This window comes from Malaclemys terrapin, chromosome 3 (assembly GCF_027887155.1).
Source record: "Malaclemys terrapin pileata isolate rMalTer1 chromosome 3, rMalTer1.hap1, whole genome shotgun sequence".
NCBI lineage: Eukaryota > Metazoa > Chordata > Testudines > Emydidae > Malaclemys > Malaclemys terrapin.
Window position 1 is genome coordinate 206507920 of NC_071507.1, and position 15758 is coordinate 206523677.

At 46.9% G+C, this 15758-nt stretch overlaps 1 protein-coding gene across 6 annotated transcripts in view; it reads left to right on the forward strand.

Moving 5' to 3' along the window:
• DTNB (dystrobrevin beta) overlaps positions 1-15758 on the forward strand; it is a 350654-nt gene that overhangs the window by 260397 nt on the left and 74499 nt on the right. For 4 of the 6 annotated variants that reach the window (XM_054022676.1, XM_054022677.1, XM_054022678.1 and 1 more), the window contains 2 exons: positions 677-790; positions 9293-9389. In XM_054022676.1, the coding sequence (XP_053878651.1) occupies positions 677-790; positions 9293-9389 (211 nt within the window). Of the gene's footprint in view, positions 1-676; positions 791-8336; positions 8421-9292; positions 9390-15758 lie in introns of all 6 variants that reach the window. The other 2 variants (XM_054022674.1, XM_054022675.1) reach the window with 1 other exon arrangement.

A 15758-nucleotide genomic window follows, 5' to 3' on the forward strand; every position in this document is an offset into this window, starting at 1 on the left:
CATTTTGTTGCTTAAACTGAGTGTCATAGGTTCCCTTGTTGAATGGTGCACCTATTTCATTAGTGCAATTAGTTTCTGTTGTTAATTACCTCTGACCATCACATTTTTTGTTGAGATGTCTAAGTATGGACATGGGGGGGCGGCCTTTAGACCCCCCAAGTTTGAAAAAACTGGCCCATCTTAGGTCAGAATTTGATGCCAAGTGCTTTATGATGTTCATTGCCCTAAGACGGGGGTTTCTGATGACTACAGTGCGAGCTAGACATATACCTCAGAGGCTCCCAACTTCAAACATTTTGGTCAAGTTGACAGTCTCCCTTATGCCCTGTGTTCCTGAGAACCCTTAAGGCCCCAAGAAAACTGTAGGAAAGGGTTTGAAGAGGCATTGCTGGCATATGGAGAAGTGGTGACATTGGTTAATTTCAGACTCATCAGCTTTTTGATAATAGCCCTACTAACTATTCCTGTGGCAATGTTTAGGTCTCCACTACGTACCACTTCTGGATCTGAGCCCACACCGTTCGCACATGAGAGGGAATTAACTGCACTTACTACTGTGCTGCAGTTACAGAGCTGTGTAGAAAGCACACTTGAAGCTTTCGTCTAGAATTTGAAAACACAATATGAACTGTTGCCTTGTTTCTTGTTCAATCTCCTTGTCTCCTTATTTCAACAGAGAGATACTGCAAGAAATTCAGCGCCTCAGACTGGAGCATGAACAAGCCTCCCAGCCAACCCCAGAGAAAGCTCAGCAGAACCCAACTTTGCTGGCAGAACTCAGGCTTCTACGGTAAAAAAAAAGACATCTAAAACTTTTATGCATGTGACATATTAACCCTTCAGCCATGTGTGGCCTCTTCTGCAGGATGGATGATCCTATCTGGTACTGAGAACAGAGTATTATTGGTAAAGCTACGAGAACTCTAAGGAGCCATTTTAAATCTTTCTGCTGGGGATTGTTGAAAGCCGGCAGTTATATAAAACTATGTGACTCTTTCATAAAGTGGATTTAAAAGCAAATAGAAACATCACTTAAAGTGTGTTCTTGCTTTTGACAAGTAAGATAAATAAAAAAGTTATTTGTAAGGAGGCCAGTAGAATTGGGACCATTTGCTTATTACTTACTGGACAAGCGAATGGAACAGAAGAGCAATGTCAGTGATTTGCTTAGTCAGTGGGGTTTTGAAAACACTTATCTGCAAACATTCAGCCACATCTCCAGAGTTGAGGAGCAATCTTCAAACTCCTTTGATTATGTTTGCATTTTTTAGTGACAAGGGAAGAATTTTCAGTATTAACAGAATAAAGTATGTCATCGTCTGTGTAATCACAAGTGAATTCTCTGGCTGCTTCTTATTTCATCTTTTGCTTGTTAATTCTCAGGCCTTGTCTACACTACGAGAGTAGTTCTATTTTACTTAAATCGAATTTTTGGAATCGATATTGCAAAGTCGAACGTGTGTGTCCACACTAAGGACAGTAATTCGACTTTGTGAGTCCACACTAACGGGGAAAGCGTCGACATTGGAAGTGGTGCACTGTGGTCAGCTATCCCACAGTTCCCGGAGTCCCCGCTGCCCATTGGAATTCTGGGTGGAGCCGCAAATGCCTTCTGGGTAAAAAAAAGGTGTCCAGGGTGCTTTTGGGTAACTGTCGTCATCCGTCCATCACTCCCGCCCTCCCTCCCTGAAAGCGCCGGCGGGAAATCAGTTCGCGCACTTTTCTAGTCAGTGACAGCGCGGACGCCACAGCACTGCGAGCATGGAGCCTGCTGCAACCATCACTGCAGTTGTGGCCGCTCTCAACGCCTCGCAACTTATCATACACCTTTCCCTGAGGCAGATGCAGAAAAGTCAGGCGAGGAGGCTACGTCAACGCGGTGATGGCCTGAAGTCTGAGAGTAGCACAGACCTCTCAGAAAGCAGGGGACCCAGCGCCGAGAACATCACGGTGGCAATGGGTCATGTTGATGCCGTCGAAAGGAGATTCTGGGCACGGGAAACAAGCACTGAGTGGTGGGACCGCATAGTGCTGCAGGTCTGGGATGAATCCCAGTGGCTGCGAAACTTTCGCATGCGGAAGGGAACTTTCCTGGAACTTTGTGAGTTGCTGTCCCCTGCCCTGAAGCGCAATGACACCCGGATGCGAGCAGCCCTGACTGTCCAGAAGCGAGTGGCCATAGCCCTGTGGAAGCTTGCAACGCCAGACAGCTACCGGTCAGTCGCGAACCAGTTTGGGGTGGGCAAATCTACCGTGGGGGTTGTTGTGATGCAAGTAGCCAAGGCAATCGTTGATGTACTGCTGCCAAAGGTAGTCACCCTGGGAAACGTGGAGGCGATCATAGATGGCTTCGCAGCGATGGGATTCCCAAACTGCGGTGGGGCCATAGATGGAACTCACATCCCTATCCTGGCACCGGAACACCAGGCCAGCCAGTACATTAACAGAAAGGGCTACTTTTCCATGGTGCTGCAAGCACTGGTGGACCACAGGGGACGTTTTACCAACATCTACGTGGGATGGCCGGGCAAGGTTCATGACGCTCGTGTTTTCAGGAACTCTGGTCTGTTTAGACGGCTGCAGCAAGGTATTTACTTCCCGGACCACAAAATAACTCTTGGGGATGTGGAGATGCCTATAGTCATCCTCGGGGACCCAGCCTACCCGCTAATGCCCTGGCTCATGAAGCCCTATACTGGCGCCCTGGACACTGAAAAAGAACTCTTCAACTACCGGCTGAGCAAGTGCAGAATGGTGGTGGAGTGTGCTTTTGGCCGTCTCAAGGGGAGATGGAGAAGCTTACTGACTCGCTGTGATCTCAGCGAAACCAATATCCCCATTGTTATTGCAGCTTGCTGTGTGCTCCACAATCTCTGTGAGAGCAAGGGGGAGACCTTTATGGCGGGGTGGGAGGTTGAGGAAAATAGCCTGGCTGCTGATTACTCACAGCCAGACAGCCGGGCGATTAGAAGAGACCAGCGGGAAGCGCTGTGCATCCGGGAGGCTTTGAAAGCAAAGTTCCTGAGTGAGCAGGGTAACCTGTGACTTTAAAGTTTGTGTATTGAGAAGCTAAACCTGCCCCCATTTCTTTGCCCAGTTAATGTTGACTATCCTATCCAGTTACATACCCCCTTCACCCCACTTCCAACACACGTTTCAAAATAAAAATAGTTCTACTTTGTTAAAGCACACCGTTTTCTTTAATACTGTATTCGCGGGAATTTTTTAAAACTGGGACGCAGACTGTGGTGCGGAGCGGGTGTACTGTAGTGGCGCGAATGCAGCTTCTAAACTCAAGGATTGACAGGCTCCGCTGCGGTGGGATGGTTGTTTCAACGGAGCCTGTCACCCCTCCTGATAGGGACTGTGTGTATGGGGGGGTCTATGTGACTTTGTGGCAGGGGGAGGACGGTTACAGATCCCCTGCTGTGTGGCTCTGTGATCCTGCCTAAGGACCGCCGCTTAAGATCTGTAACTGCCCTCCCCTGCCACAAAGTCACAGAGCAACCCACCCCCCACCACATAACATGAAAACAACCTCCCAGACTAACCAGGGTAACTAGTCACTGCATCACTGCACTATGTATGTGCCCTGCTGCTGTGCCTGCCCCCGACTATATACCCTGCCAAAGGTGACTGTCCTGTCGAATTACCAACCCCCTATCCCCCCCTCCTGCAAAAGAACATGATGGAAACAGTAGTTAACAGAAACGTATTTTTTATTATCAACCAAACATGGAACTGGGAAAGTGAAACTTGGACGGGGGCTTGTGTCAGGCGGGAAGGAAAGAACTTGTCAAATTTTGGGGAATGAGAGCCTTCTGCTGCTCGAGCTCTCTGCAGGGGTGGAGTGAGAGTTAGCAGGGACTCTGCCGCCTCTCCTTCTGTGCACTTTGGGTGAGGGGAGTATGGGACTTGGTGGCGGGGGAGGGCGGTTAGAGATGGACTGCAGCGGGGCTCTGTCCTCCTGCCTCCGTTCCTGCAGAACATCCACAAGGCGCCGGAGCGTGTCCGTTTGCTCCCTCATTAGTCCAAGCAGGGTTTGAGTCGCCTGCTGGTCTTCCTGACGCCACCTCTCCTCCCGATCCATGTTGGCTTGGTGCATTCGGGTCAAGTTCTCCCGCCACTGGGTCTGCTGTGCTGCCTGGGCTCTGGAGCAGGCTATAAGCTCCGAGAACATGTCCTCCCGTGTCCTCTTCTTCTTATGCCTAATCCGCGCTAGCCTCTGGGAGTGTGATGACAGGCTAGGTTGTGAGACAGTCGCAGATGGGGCTGTGGGAATGGGAAAAAGGGAGTGAATTCCTCAGAAAGATAAATGTAGTTGTGAACAAAGAACATAGTCTTTCTCTGTTAACAAGACCATGCACAGCACCTCTCACATGCGCACTCAGCACAAGGTCGAATTCTCGGCCTTCGCATTCAGTGCCTGGGGTCTTCTACAGCACATTTGAGAAGCCTCTCAGGAGAACGGAATTTCTGTTGCAGGCAGACATGGTAAGCCGTAGACTTGTGGCAGCTTAAAACTTTAATATTAGCAATGGCCTCATTTCACATTGAAATCAATGTCGGTCCCTGCTGCCAGCAATTCGGCAAGCAGGAAGTCTGCTCCTGTCCCACACCCTCGCGGCTGTCCCCGGGAACGATCCCTTTCGGCTGCCCCTCTCCCGCCTCCACCGCGTGGCTGCAAACCAGCGGTTACAGTTCTGTAAAGGAACGGCAAAGCAGTCCCAACACTAACATTCCCCTACCTCATTCAAAGCAGGTCATCATGAGCGACATCACCCTCATGAGGATCTCTGACAGCGAGAAAGAGAGAATGCTCCGGGAAAGCCTGCAAAGACCAGGGCCGTATGCCGCCATGCTGTGCAGAGCAATGATTCCAGAGTACTTGATAGTCTCGTGGCGTGGCAACGTGTCCTACTACGGAGGACCCAATAAGGCCGCTCTCCCCAAGAACCTAATGCAGCGGATTTCCAATTACCTCCAGGAGAGCTTCCTCGAGATGTCACAGGAGGATTTCTGCTCCATCCCCGGACATATAGACCGCATTTTACTGTAGCTGCTGTAGCAGTGACTAACCAGTAGAGCGGCTTGGGCAGGACAATCATGCCAAACCGGACATTGCTAGATTTTTTTTCAATAGTTGCACTGCCCATGACTGAACCGTTAAGCTAATCAAACTAATCATGAGAAACCCATTTTTTAAATTGTTAATATTCCTGTTCTGTTACAAATAAATGTTTAGATTTTTACAACACTTACTGGCTGATCCTTCCCCAGATTCTGTGTCCGGGGTAACGGCTGGCGAGGGTTGGTAGGGGATCTCTGTAAGGGTGATGAAGAGATCCTGGCTGTCGGGGAAATCAGCGTTGTGAGCGCTGTCGACTGCCTCGTCCTCCTCATCTCCTTCCTCATCTTCCCCGTCCGCTAACATGTCCGAGGATCCAGCCGTGGACACTATCCCATCCTCAGAGTCCACGGTCACTGGTGGGGTAGTGGTGGCGGCCGCACCGAGGATGGAATGCAGTGCCTCGTAGAAACGGGATGTCTGGGGATGGGATCCGGAGCGTCCGTTTGCCTCTTTGGTCTTCTGGTAGCCTTGTCTCAGCTCCTTGATTTTCACGCGGCACTGCGTTACATCCCGGCTGTATCCTCTCTCTGCCATGTCTTTAGAGATCTTCTCGTAGATCTTTGCATTCCGTCTTTTGGATCGCAGCTCGGAAAGCACGGACTCATCGCCCCACACAGCGATGAGATCCAAGACTTCCCGATCAGTCCATGCTGGGGCCCTCTTTCTATTCTGAGATTGCACGGCCATCACTGCTGGAGAGCTCTGCATCGTTGCCAGTGCTGCTGAGCTCGCCACGATGTCCAGACAGGAAATGAGATTCAAACTGGCCAGACAGGAAAAGGAATTCAAATTCAAATTTTCCCGGGGCTTTTCCTGTGTGGCAGTTCAGAGCATCCGAGCTCGTACTGCTGTCCAGAGCGTCAACAGAGTGGTGCACTGTGGGATAGCTCCCGGAGCTATTAGCGTCGATTTCCATCCACACCTAGCGTAATTCGACATGGCCATGTCGAATTTAGCGCTACTCCCCTCGTCGGGGAGGAGTACAGAAGTCGAATTAAAGAGACCTCTATGTCGAACTAAATACCTTCGCGGTGTGGACGGGTGCAGGGTTAATTCGATGTAACGGCGCTAACTTCGACATAAACGCCTAGTGTAGACCAGGCCTCAGTTCAACCTTCAGAAAACACCATATGAAACCTAATGCACATCCTGAAATTTAAGCTCTTGACAGATACAGCCCTTTGAGAACTGCATTATGTTAGGATTGCAAGAGAAGCCATGCGTCCTGTGCATGTTAAGACACAGTGCCACTGGAGTGGGGCAGCTCTGCTCCATCCCCACTACAGGGCAATTCCTATAGGCAAGACTGTAAGAAACTCGTGATTTTTTGGTTCAGAAGCCACCGTTTGTAAAAAGTCCAGTTTTGGTTTGGGGTCAAATTTGAGTGCACTGGAGAGGCGGCCAGGCCAAATCTGAGCGAGTGGCATTGCAACCCCTCAAATAAGTGGCGCACAGGGGCGCAATGCCACTCAAATTTGCAGCAACTATAAAAAGTTGCCATGTGTGTTAAAAGTTTCAGTTTCCACAATAAAATTGCAGCCCAGGGTTTTCGTACAGCCTGACTTATAAGACAGTAGCCAGCCCTCGACTGCAGCATTAAAGGCTCTCAGAATACGTATCGGAGCCGCTCAGCCCCGTCAGTACTTCTCAGTGCACTGCTGACCAATAGTTCCTTTGTCTCGTCTGCTGGGAAAATCTCAAGAACACACGTGCTCAGACTGTGGGCTAGAGACTCCTGCGGGGCTTGGACACAACAGTGGTCTCTGTGTTTCCAAGGCTGAGCTCAGTGCAGACGAGGGAACGTGTAAATGTGGCCTTTGCTTCCTGTGCGAAAGGGAGACAGACTGACCCCCAATTATGCCCATTCATGCTCTTTGAAGCAGAAAGGGAGCGGCTAGCGCACCACAATGATGCCGATTCCTGCTACTCTCCCTCAACTCTCCATTGAAGATCAGGAGAGTGGGGAGCTGGGGACTGGGCTGCACTGATGTCAATTCAGAAGATGCCAGAACTAAAGGTACTTCAAATTGCATGGAGAGAAGGCTGGAGTGGACTGGCAGGATCTAGATTAAAGAGAGCTGGTGCTGCTAGATATCCCCATCTCCCCCCACGCCCGGTTAACACTTTCCCTTGCAAATTACTTTATATTTTATAGGCTGATCAGAAGCTCTGACTAAGCAATTTAAATTTAATATAAAATCACTGCTGATAAAATCTGCAGATGACACAATGATTGGCAGAGTGGTAAATAATAATGAGGACAGAGCAATCATACAGAGTGATCTGAATCAATTTAACCAGGGCCCATTTGAACAAAATGTGTTTTAATCCATCAAAGTACAAGGTCATACCTCTAGGAACAAGGAATTCTGGCTGTGTTTCCAGAATTCGAGACTGTGTCCTGAAAGCAGTGACTATGAAAAGGATTTAAGAGTCATAGTGAACAAGCAACTGAACATGAGCTCCGGACCTAGTGTGAGCGTGTGGTAAAAGCGCTCATGTGACCCTTGGATGTATAAACTGGAATGTAGTGAATAGGCGTAGGAGATGATTTTTCTTCTGTATATGGCATTGGTGAGACCAGTACTGCATACAGTTCTGGTGTCCACATTTTTACAATGTTGAAAATTGGAGCAAGAGCAGATAACAGTCACAAAAATTATTTGAGGTCTGGGAAATTGCCTTACAGTGAGAGACTTAAGCTATACGGGCTGAATTCCTTATCAAAAAGATTGAGAGGTGACTATGTTGTATAAGTACCTTCAGGACAAAATACCAGGTACTAAAGGGTTCTTGGGAAAGACATAACGAGAACTGCTGTCTGGAAGCTGAATCTAAACAAATTCAAATGAGAAATGAGGCACAAATGGTGATTAACCATTGGAACAAACTACCAAACGAAATGGTGGATTCTCCATCTCTTGATGTCTTTAAATCAAGACTGGATGCCTTCCTGGAAGATGCTTAGTCAAACACAAGTTATTGCTATCACATTTTTCGCTTCTAAAATGAGTTGGTTACTAAGATCCTTGTAATGATTCATCTGTAGGTAGAGATCCACGAGGAAAATTTCCAGATTCAAAGAAAGATCAAAGCCTGTGATATAATTTATCCTGTCTTTAACCTTAGACCTGAAATTATTATATGGATGAAACCACAGAAATAAATGAGTAATCCCCTCCTGTTACCTTTTTTTTCCCTGCAGTTATTGTACTATTTGTTCATGCAACAGAGGGTCCTGTGGCACCTTTGAGACTAACAGAAGTATTGGGAGCATAAGCTTTCGTGGGTAAGAACCTCACTTCTTCAGATGCAAGTGCAAGCACAGGACCCTCTGTTGCTTTTTACAGATTCAGACTAACACGGCTACCCCTCTGATATTTGTTCATGGTTTCAAATAATGCAACATGGCTTTCTTAGCACATGAAATAATGAACTTTTTGACATGTGATGCTAATTTGATTCTAGGTTCCTGACTAGGAGACTTCTTAATTCTCTTTGAAAATTAAAACAAACAAACACAAAGCCACTTTTCTCTCAAATCTGTTAAACATAAGACTTTCATTCTAGCAGGCTTTAGAATGGAATAATTTTCAATCCCCAGAAAGGAAAAATTCCCTTCTGTACCTGCAGATTGGCTTGTGTTGTGTTACACTGTACACAGGTTCTGTTGAGGCAAATGCTTCACAAATTGTATGTCAGATTATTGGATAGAAGCAGCTCTGTAAATTCTCAGTTCAGGTTAATGGCATTCCACTGTCTCTTCCTTCCAGTACTCTGCACCCTGTTTTCATTTTTTTGGTGGTTCAGTCTGACTTGTCTTAAAGATCTGCTGGTCTGACAGCATCATTAAGAAGATGCTGGCTTTCTTTTCAAATTGCATTGGTTTAAAAAAAAGTGCTTCCCACCATTATAATTCTGACTTTGGGTGTCTGTATTTCATAGTGAAAAATGTGATTGTTGCATGCCATGTTGCAATAGGAGTCATGGTTAGCATGTTATGTTTTGCTCTGATTTTGTTAACTTTAAGGGGGAGTACTAAACAAAGTGAAATATAGCAACATGGTGTATATGCCAATCAGCCAGCTCTGTGAATTTCCCTGCGTGCCCCGGAAACAGCCAGAGTTTCTTTTGACACTTTCTTCCATGTAACTTGAACAGGCAGCGAAAGGATGAACTAGAACAGAGAATGTCTGCACTTCAAGAGAGCAGAAGGGAACTGATGGTGCAGCTTGAAGGGCTGATGAAACTGCTCAAGGTAAACACCTTTGTCTCAGACCTTCCTCCCTCCCCGCCCAGGCTTTGCTCTCACTAGACTCCTACATTGCTGGTGTCATTACTTCCCTCAGTGATCACGTACAGATAATCTTGTAAACAACAGTATGAACTTGTAAAAAGCCACTTTCATTTTGGCTCTGCATATTGGGAAGGATGGTTAATGTGCGATTAGGTCCACATGCTTCTCATGTTAAAGTTGTTGAACACCCACAGGTTTTGGGAGATATGGGAGAGGGACGATAGATTTGTTAATTGACTAACCCAGGGGTCGGCAACCTTTGGCACGCGGCTTGCCAGGGTAAGCACTCTGGTGGGCCGAGCCGGTTTGTTTACCTGCCGTGTCCGCAGGTTTGGCCGATCGCGGCTCCCACTGGCCGCGGTTCGCTGTCCCAGGCCAATGGGGACGGCAGGAAGCGGCGGCCAGCACATCTCTGGGCCCACGCCCCTTCCCGCTGCCCCCATTGGCCTGGGATGGCAAACCGCAGCCAGTGGGAGCCACGATCGGCCGAACCTGCAGATGCGGCAGGTAAACAAACCGACTCGCCAGGGTGCTTACCCTGGCGAGCCGCATGCCAAAGGTTGCCGACCCCTACTCTACACCTTGTCCCTCTGAGATTTTGGAAGGTACTTCAGGTTCTTAAATCTTGGATCGAGTGCTGTAGCTATCTTTAGAAATCTCACATTGGTACCTTCTTTGCGTTTTGTGAAATCTGCAGTCAAGTGTTCTTAAAATGAACAACATGTGCTGGGTCATCATCTGAGACTTCCATAACATAAAATATATGGCAGAATGCAGGTAAAACAGAGTAGGAGACATACAATTCTTCCCCCTAGGAGTGCAATCGCAAATTTAATTAATGCATTATTTTTTAACGAGCCTCATCAGCATGGAAGCATGTCCTCTGGAATGGTGGCTGAAGCATGAAGGGGCATATGAATGTTTAGCATATCTGGCATGAAAATACCTTGCAATGCTGGCTACAAAAATGCCATGCAAGCACCTGTTCTCACTTTCAGGTGACATTGTTAATGAGAAGTGGACAGCATTATCTCCCATAAATTAAACAAACTTGTTTGTCTTAGCAACTGGCTGAACAAGAAGTAGGACTGAGTGGACTTGTGGGCGCTAAAGTTTTACATTCTTTTGTTTGAGTGCAGTTCTGTAACAAAAAAAATCTAAATTTGTAAGTTGCACTTTCATGACAAAAAGATTGCACTACAGTACTTGCATGAGGTGAACTGAAAAATACTATTTCTTTCGTTTATTATTTTTACAGTGAAAATATTTGTAATAAAAGTAATGATATAAAGTCAGCAGTGTACACTTTGCATTCTGTGTTGTAATAGAAATCAATATATTTGAAAATGTAGAAAAACATCCAAAAATATTTAACACATTTCAATTGGTTTTCTATTGTTTGACAGCGATATTAAAACTGAGATTAATTGCGATTAACTTTTTAAATCATGATTCATTTTTTTTAGTTAATCTCGTGAGTTAACTGCGTTTAATTGACAGCCCTAGTCATTACGTATGTGCAGCAAGTGGATTTCAAATATTAATGACTTGGCCATTTAGAAGGCAAAGAATAAAACTCTTTTTGTGGGATGATGACCTGAAAAATGGAATTCCAGTTATCTTTTTTTAAAGTATAAGTGCTAATAAATAATAATTTACATGTTCAAAGCATAGTGCAAACATTAGGTGAATTAATCAGAGTCTCTGGGTACCAAAATTAAGTCATAACATAGGCTTTCATGACCAAAGTCTACATTGGAAAACGCTCATTCCCTGCTGATCTATATAGCATCCCCATAACCAGCCACTCAGGCTGAAGCCAAGAAAGGAGATTGGCCTACCCAAACTCTCACAGACCAGTAGGAGGAGCAAGGTCCAGAGCCAGAGGCCAGCCACTGAAAACACCCTGCCACTGTGCATTAAAGATAACTGTCAAGTAGCGATTGCTAGGATCTAATTTTGTTGTTTATATCTTAGAAAGAAAAAAGTAAGGGGAGAAGTGTTCGTTGGTTTTGTGGGTTTCAGTTTTGGATGCCCATGTCAGAGGTGCAGGGCATCTGAAACTCTAGTAGAAGTCAAAGATAGTGGCATGCCTTTAACACCTCTAAAAGTCAGCCATGAGGGGACTCAAGTTGAGCACAGAAAAACAGAGGCGGCAAAATTAAACTGCACATTTTATTATTTGCATTGTGGTAGCACCTACAGGCATGACATGAGGCACTGTCCCCACCACTATCCTCAAAAGGTTAATGTAGCTTAACAAAGAGAAGGTTAAGAGGTGACTAGATCACAGTCTATAAAAGTCCCTACATAGGGAAGAAATATTTGATAATAGGCTTTTCAGTCTACCAGCTAATCCTTAAGACGTTTCAGTGGCTGGAAGTTAAAGCTAGACAAATGCAGACTGGAAATAAAGTATACATTTTAACAGTGAGAGTAATTAACCATTCTAAACAGTTTTACAAAGGGTCTTGGTGGATGTGAATTTTTAAATTGTGAGTGGATGTTTTTCTAAAAGATATACCATAGTTCAAAAGGAATTATTATTCTTCGAGTGGTGTCCCTGTGGGTGCTCCACTCTAGGTGTTGGTGTGTCCCTGCACCGGAGATCGGAGATTTCTCGCAGCAGTACTCGGTCGGGGAAGGGCACACACAGAAGTCATCTGGTGCAGCCATTGGCACCTCCTGTAGTGCGTGCACCCGCAACCGTCCTCTCAGTTCCTTCTCAACCGTCTTCTGCTGCAGATGGAGTTCCGCAGCAGTGCTCTCTTTGAAATTTCTGGGGTGGGGAGCAGTTACAAGTTACATAATTACATAGTTACTTGCGTCTGATGAAGTGGGCATTCACCCACGAAAGCTTATGCTCCAATACTTCTGTTAGTCTTAAAGGTGCCACAGGACCCTCTGTTGCTTTTTACAGATTCAGACTAACACGGCTACCCCTCTGATAAGTTACATAGGAACTTCTTATTAGTCTATACTTAGTTACATTGTTTAGTTAGTCTTAGTCTATACATAGTTACATAGTTTCATTAGTTCCTCTTAGAGGTTTTTCTTCAAAAACAAAACAAAAAACAAACAAAAAAAGATTTTTTTCTCTGCTTAACTCCCTGTTTGGGAACACTTTCTACAATTTACCATTACAATTAACCCCCTCCCTTATCTCTCGAGAGGCGGGAGAGGCTTAACTGCAGTCATGCCAGGCTCAACGGGATTTAAAAAGTGTGACTCCTGCCGTGAACCAGTACCGGTTTCTAACGGCCACACATCCTGCATTCGCTGTCTGGGAGAAACTCATATCTCCCAGAAATGCATACATTGCACCTACTTAACAACAAGGGTAAGACGTGACAAGGATCTCCGCTTGAAAATGCTTCTATTGGAGAAATCCCTCCAACCGCCGCAAGAGACATCCTCCAGGGAGTCTCATAAACCAGGATCCCTGAGCTCTGATAAGGCTCCGACTTCCAAAACTCTCAGGAAGTGAGCCTTGACCTCTCCAACAAGGGTCTCTCAGAAAAAGAGAGCTTCCCCAGCAAGGTCTTTACCCTCAGTGCTCCGCTCATCCAGAGTGAGCACTTACGAGGCACCAGGCTCCTCCGGCACCATCCCTCAGCAGACCCCTTTCAAGCCTCAACACGCGGCACCGGAGTTGAGACGTCAAGTCTCCTCCATGGCACCGACTACCCCGGTGCAGAGCACAGCACAGGCAGCGGCACCACGATCAATGCTGCCACCACGGCACCAACCCAAGACTTGATGCCTGCTAACAAACCAAACCCGGCACCAGTCAGCGCTCCAATAGTCGACCGCAACCCCAAGGCGGGACCAGCGCAACTCCTGCATACAGAGGACATAGCAGTTTCTTCGGCACCGCAGTCACCACTGCTCGGCACCAAACACTCCCCACGCTACATAGCAAGGTACCATCCTTCAGCTCCTGCACCACTCTCCATGCATAGTGGCAAGGAAGGAGACACGAAGGACAACCGCTTCTCCTCTCAACGTTCATCCCCATCACTTATGAGACCTACATGGAACGCTGTGAAGCCAAAGCCTCATCCCTCTGAGCATTCACAGCCTTGGCCTTACCCATTACCACCTTACCCCATGCCATGGCCATAATGGGGCCCTTGGCCCACATACCAGAACCCCTATTGTGGTCCCCCTTCCCCAGCAACAAGAGGCTCCAGAGTACATCCATCATTACCGCATAGAGAAACCTCTGACCCCCCCTGAGACAGAGATAGAAGAGGAAGAGATACTATCTCAGGCAGACCTGGATGATTCACCACCTGCCCCACACTCATTGTCCGCATCAGACGAAGCAGTGACGCCATCTACCTGACAGCACCAGATGACCTGAAACAGTTCCAAGAACTCTTCAAAAGAGTAGCAAACAGCCAAGAAATTGCCTTACGTGAGGTGCAGAGTAACAACGTAAGTTGTTAAAAATCTTACAACTGGCATCATTGACTAAGATTGCCCTCCCTATGGATGAGGCTATAATGGAGCCTGCGGAGGTAATATGGCAAACACCAGCATTGGCACCACCCACCAACAAAAGGGCTGACAGAAAATACTTAGTTCCAGCCAAAGGCATGGAATTTTTGTTTTGACACCCTCAAGCCTGCTCTCTGGTAGTAGAGGCTGCAAATCAGCGCCGTAGACAGCCTCATTTCTGCTCCTCACTGCAAGATAAAGAACACAAGAGACTGGAGCTCTTTGGGCGGAAAGTTTACTCGTTAGCCATCCTTCTGCTTAGAGTTGCCAACTATTCTGCTCTACTAGCAAATTACGACTACTCTAACTATAGTAAAATACAAGAGCTCATGGAGGACCTCCCTGAGCATAAATGTCCTCAACTCAACGCCATTATCAATGAGGGTCAGTTAATCGCCCACACAGCACTGCAAGCCTCAATGGATGTAGCGGACGCAGCTGCCCGAACAACTGCAGCAGCTGTGGTTATGAGAAGAACATCATGGTTGCAGGCTTCGGGAATTCCAAAAGAACTACAACTAAAAAATGGAAGACCTCCCCTTCGATAGGGATAAAACGACGTCCTCCATACCATGAAGGTCGCCCGAGTGACACTGCGTACACTAGGCATACACCCTCCACCTGACAAACGCCCTCGCTTTACACCATATCAGAGGTCACGAGACACCTCGTTTAACCATCAACAACCATGATACTTCACTCAGAACAGACCCAAAGAATGGGCTCAGAGGTGATGAGCTCCACAGAACCAGACCTCGTCCACCCGTCCATCTACATCTAAGCCACAATTTTGAAGTCTTGGTCGAGGGTATGCACGACCTCCCACACCTCTAGCGCCAACAGATGCCCCATCCCACAATTTTGGCCACCCCGCCCATGCCCATTTTACCATGCCTGGTCTGCGATAACCACAGATCAATGGGTTTTGGAGATCATACAATCTGGCTACACCATTCCTTTCACAGCCATCCCCCTTCCCCTCCCCCTTTCCCCATCCCCCTTCAGGGACCCCTCTCATGAGCACCTTCTGCAACAGGAAGTGGACCACCTCCTATTTCTGGGTGCTGTAGAAACAGTACCACATCAATACCGAGGGAGGGATTTTTATTCCAAATATTTCCTGACAGAGAAGAAAGGAGGGGGATGGAGACCAATCTTAGATCTCCGAAAACTCAACAGGGTCATACGCAACCACAGGTTCAAAATGGTCACTCTGGCCACAATAATCCCAGCACTAGACGGGGAGGACTGGTTTTCAGCCCTCGACCTCCAAGATGCATACTTCCATATTACAATACATTCTGCCCACAGACAGCTCCTGAGGTTCACAGTAGGACCCAACCACTACCAATACAGGGTCCTTCCCTTCGGACTGTCCACTGCTCCGCGCGTATTCTCAAAAACGCTCGCGGTAATAGCAGCACATTTATTACGCAAAGGAGTCATAATCTTCCCCTATTTGGACGATTGCCTTCTCAAAGGTGCCAATCAACAAGAAACGGCAGACATGCTGAAGACCACAATAGACCTGTTTCACCAGCTAGGTCTACAGATAAACAAAAAGAAATCCACCCTGGAACGAACCCAACGATTGGAGTTTATCGGAGCTGACCTAGACTCCATACAAGCCAAGGCAATATTTCCAAACCACAGATTCACTACATTGACTAATCTTATTTCCACAGTGACCATCAGCCCACAAACTTCAGTGAGGACATACCTTCAGATTCTGGGACATATGGCAGTTATGACTTTTGTAGTAAAGTATGCCAGACTCCATATGCGCTGTCTACAGCACTGGTTGAGCACGGTCTATGCACCCAGCAA